Source organism: Condylura cristata, unplaced genomic scaffold, assembly GCF_000260355.1.
Source record: "Condylura cristata isolate star-nosed mole 26May11 unplaced genomic scaffold, ConCri1.0 scaffold00029, whole genome shotgun sequence".
In the NCBI taxonomy this organism is placed as follows: Eukaryota; Metazoa; Chordata; class Mammalia; order Eulipotyphla; family Talpidae; genus Condylura; species Condylura cristata.
Genome location: NW_004567130.1, coordinates 17,880,122 through 17,881,210, shown reverse-complemented (window position 1 = coordinate 17,881,210; position 1,089 = coordinate 17,880,122). Strand labels below are relative to the sequence as shown.

General features: G+C 70.9%; 1 protein-coding gene across 1 annotated transcript in view; it reads left to right on the top strand.

Annotated features, from left to right (window-relative positions):
- LRRC43 (leucine rich repeat containing 43) overlaps window positions 1-1,024 on the top strand; it is a 10,546-nt gene extending 9,522 nt beyond the window's left edge. Inside the window, exons 9-10 of the mRNA XM_012730844.1 lie at window positions 91-145; window positions 766-1,024. Coding sequence (XP_012586298.1) covers window positions 91-145; window positions 766-1,007 — 297 coding nt within the window. The 3' untranslated portion in view covers window positions 1,008-1,024. The remainder of the gene's footprint in view (window positions 1-90; window positions 146-765) is intronic.
- The last annotated feature ends 65 nt before the right edge of the window (window positions 1,025-1,089 follow it).

The window sequence follows — 1,089 nt, the reverse complement described above, 5'->3', positions numbered from 1 at the left end:
CTGTGGGGCCGGGGGTTCTGGGGCGCTGTGGGGCTATGAGACCTAGGGGGCGCGGGGGGCCTGGTACAGACGGGTGTGGGTAACCGGCAGGTGTTCCTCACAGCTCCAGAGGGCGGGAAGGCCAAGGCCAGGCTGCCAGGCACAGGTGAGCGCCTGCTGCTCGGGGGCCCGTGGGCCGGGCGGGCGCAGCACTCCGGAGCTTCCCTGTGACCAGCACCCCTGAGCCCACGACCTGGCCTGCTGCCTTCGGCGCTGAGTGCAGCGTAGGGCCAGGCGGGCAGACAGCGGGCAGCGCGAGGCTCTCAGCTGGGAGAGGAGCGAGGCCTGAGGCCAGAGCTCTGCTGGTGGTGGCTGGCGGAGAGGCTCTGGGGAAGGGCCGGGCAGCAGACTGTCCAGCTCCTGCTGCGGCCGCTGGCTGCACTGGCCAGCAGCCAGGACCCCCAGATTCGTGAGGCTGAGATTTGAGTTCAGGAAGAACCAGCTGCCTGGAGGGGTGCCAGATCCAGCAGTGCGGCCTGTGAGGCGCCTGGCAGGGCGCTGACCTCTGTGGGTGGGCCTGGGCTCCCCGGAGTGGAGGCTGTCCTGGCCAGGCCGTGCCACGCGCAGGAGCCCGCGCTGCGGGGTCGTTTGAAGCCGCTGTGGCTCCTGAGAGTCTGAGATGAACACAGGGGTGGTGGCCAGAAATGGGAACGGCCTGGACTGAGCGCTGGCCAGGCAGCCGCAGCGTAGCGGGCCGCAGAGTGTGGGCGCCTGGCAGAGGTGCAGTCGCCACGCCCTTGGCGCCTGGCCCTGCCCCGTGGCTACCCGGCCTGCGTCTGGGGCTGGTGGCTGCCCTGTCCGCACTCAGGCGCGTTCCCGTTTCTCCAGAAAGGAGGAAATCCTGGCCTCACGCGCCCGACTTCGCCCCCCAGCCCGAGGCCCTGACCGTGGAGGTCCAGTTCCAGCTGACCCAGTGCCGCTCAGCCGAGGAGGCGCTGCGAGTGGTGACGCTGCTGGGCGCCGACTAAAGGCTGTTCCCACCTGTCCCGTGTGGTCCGCCTGCCGCCGCTGCCACCTGGTGGCGTGGCGAGCGCCGCGCCGCGTGGAGGG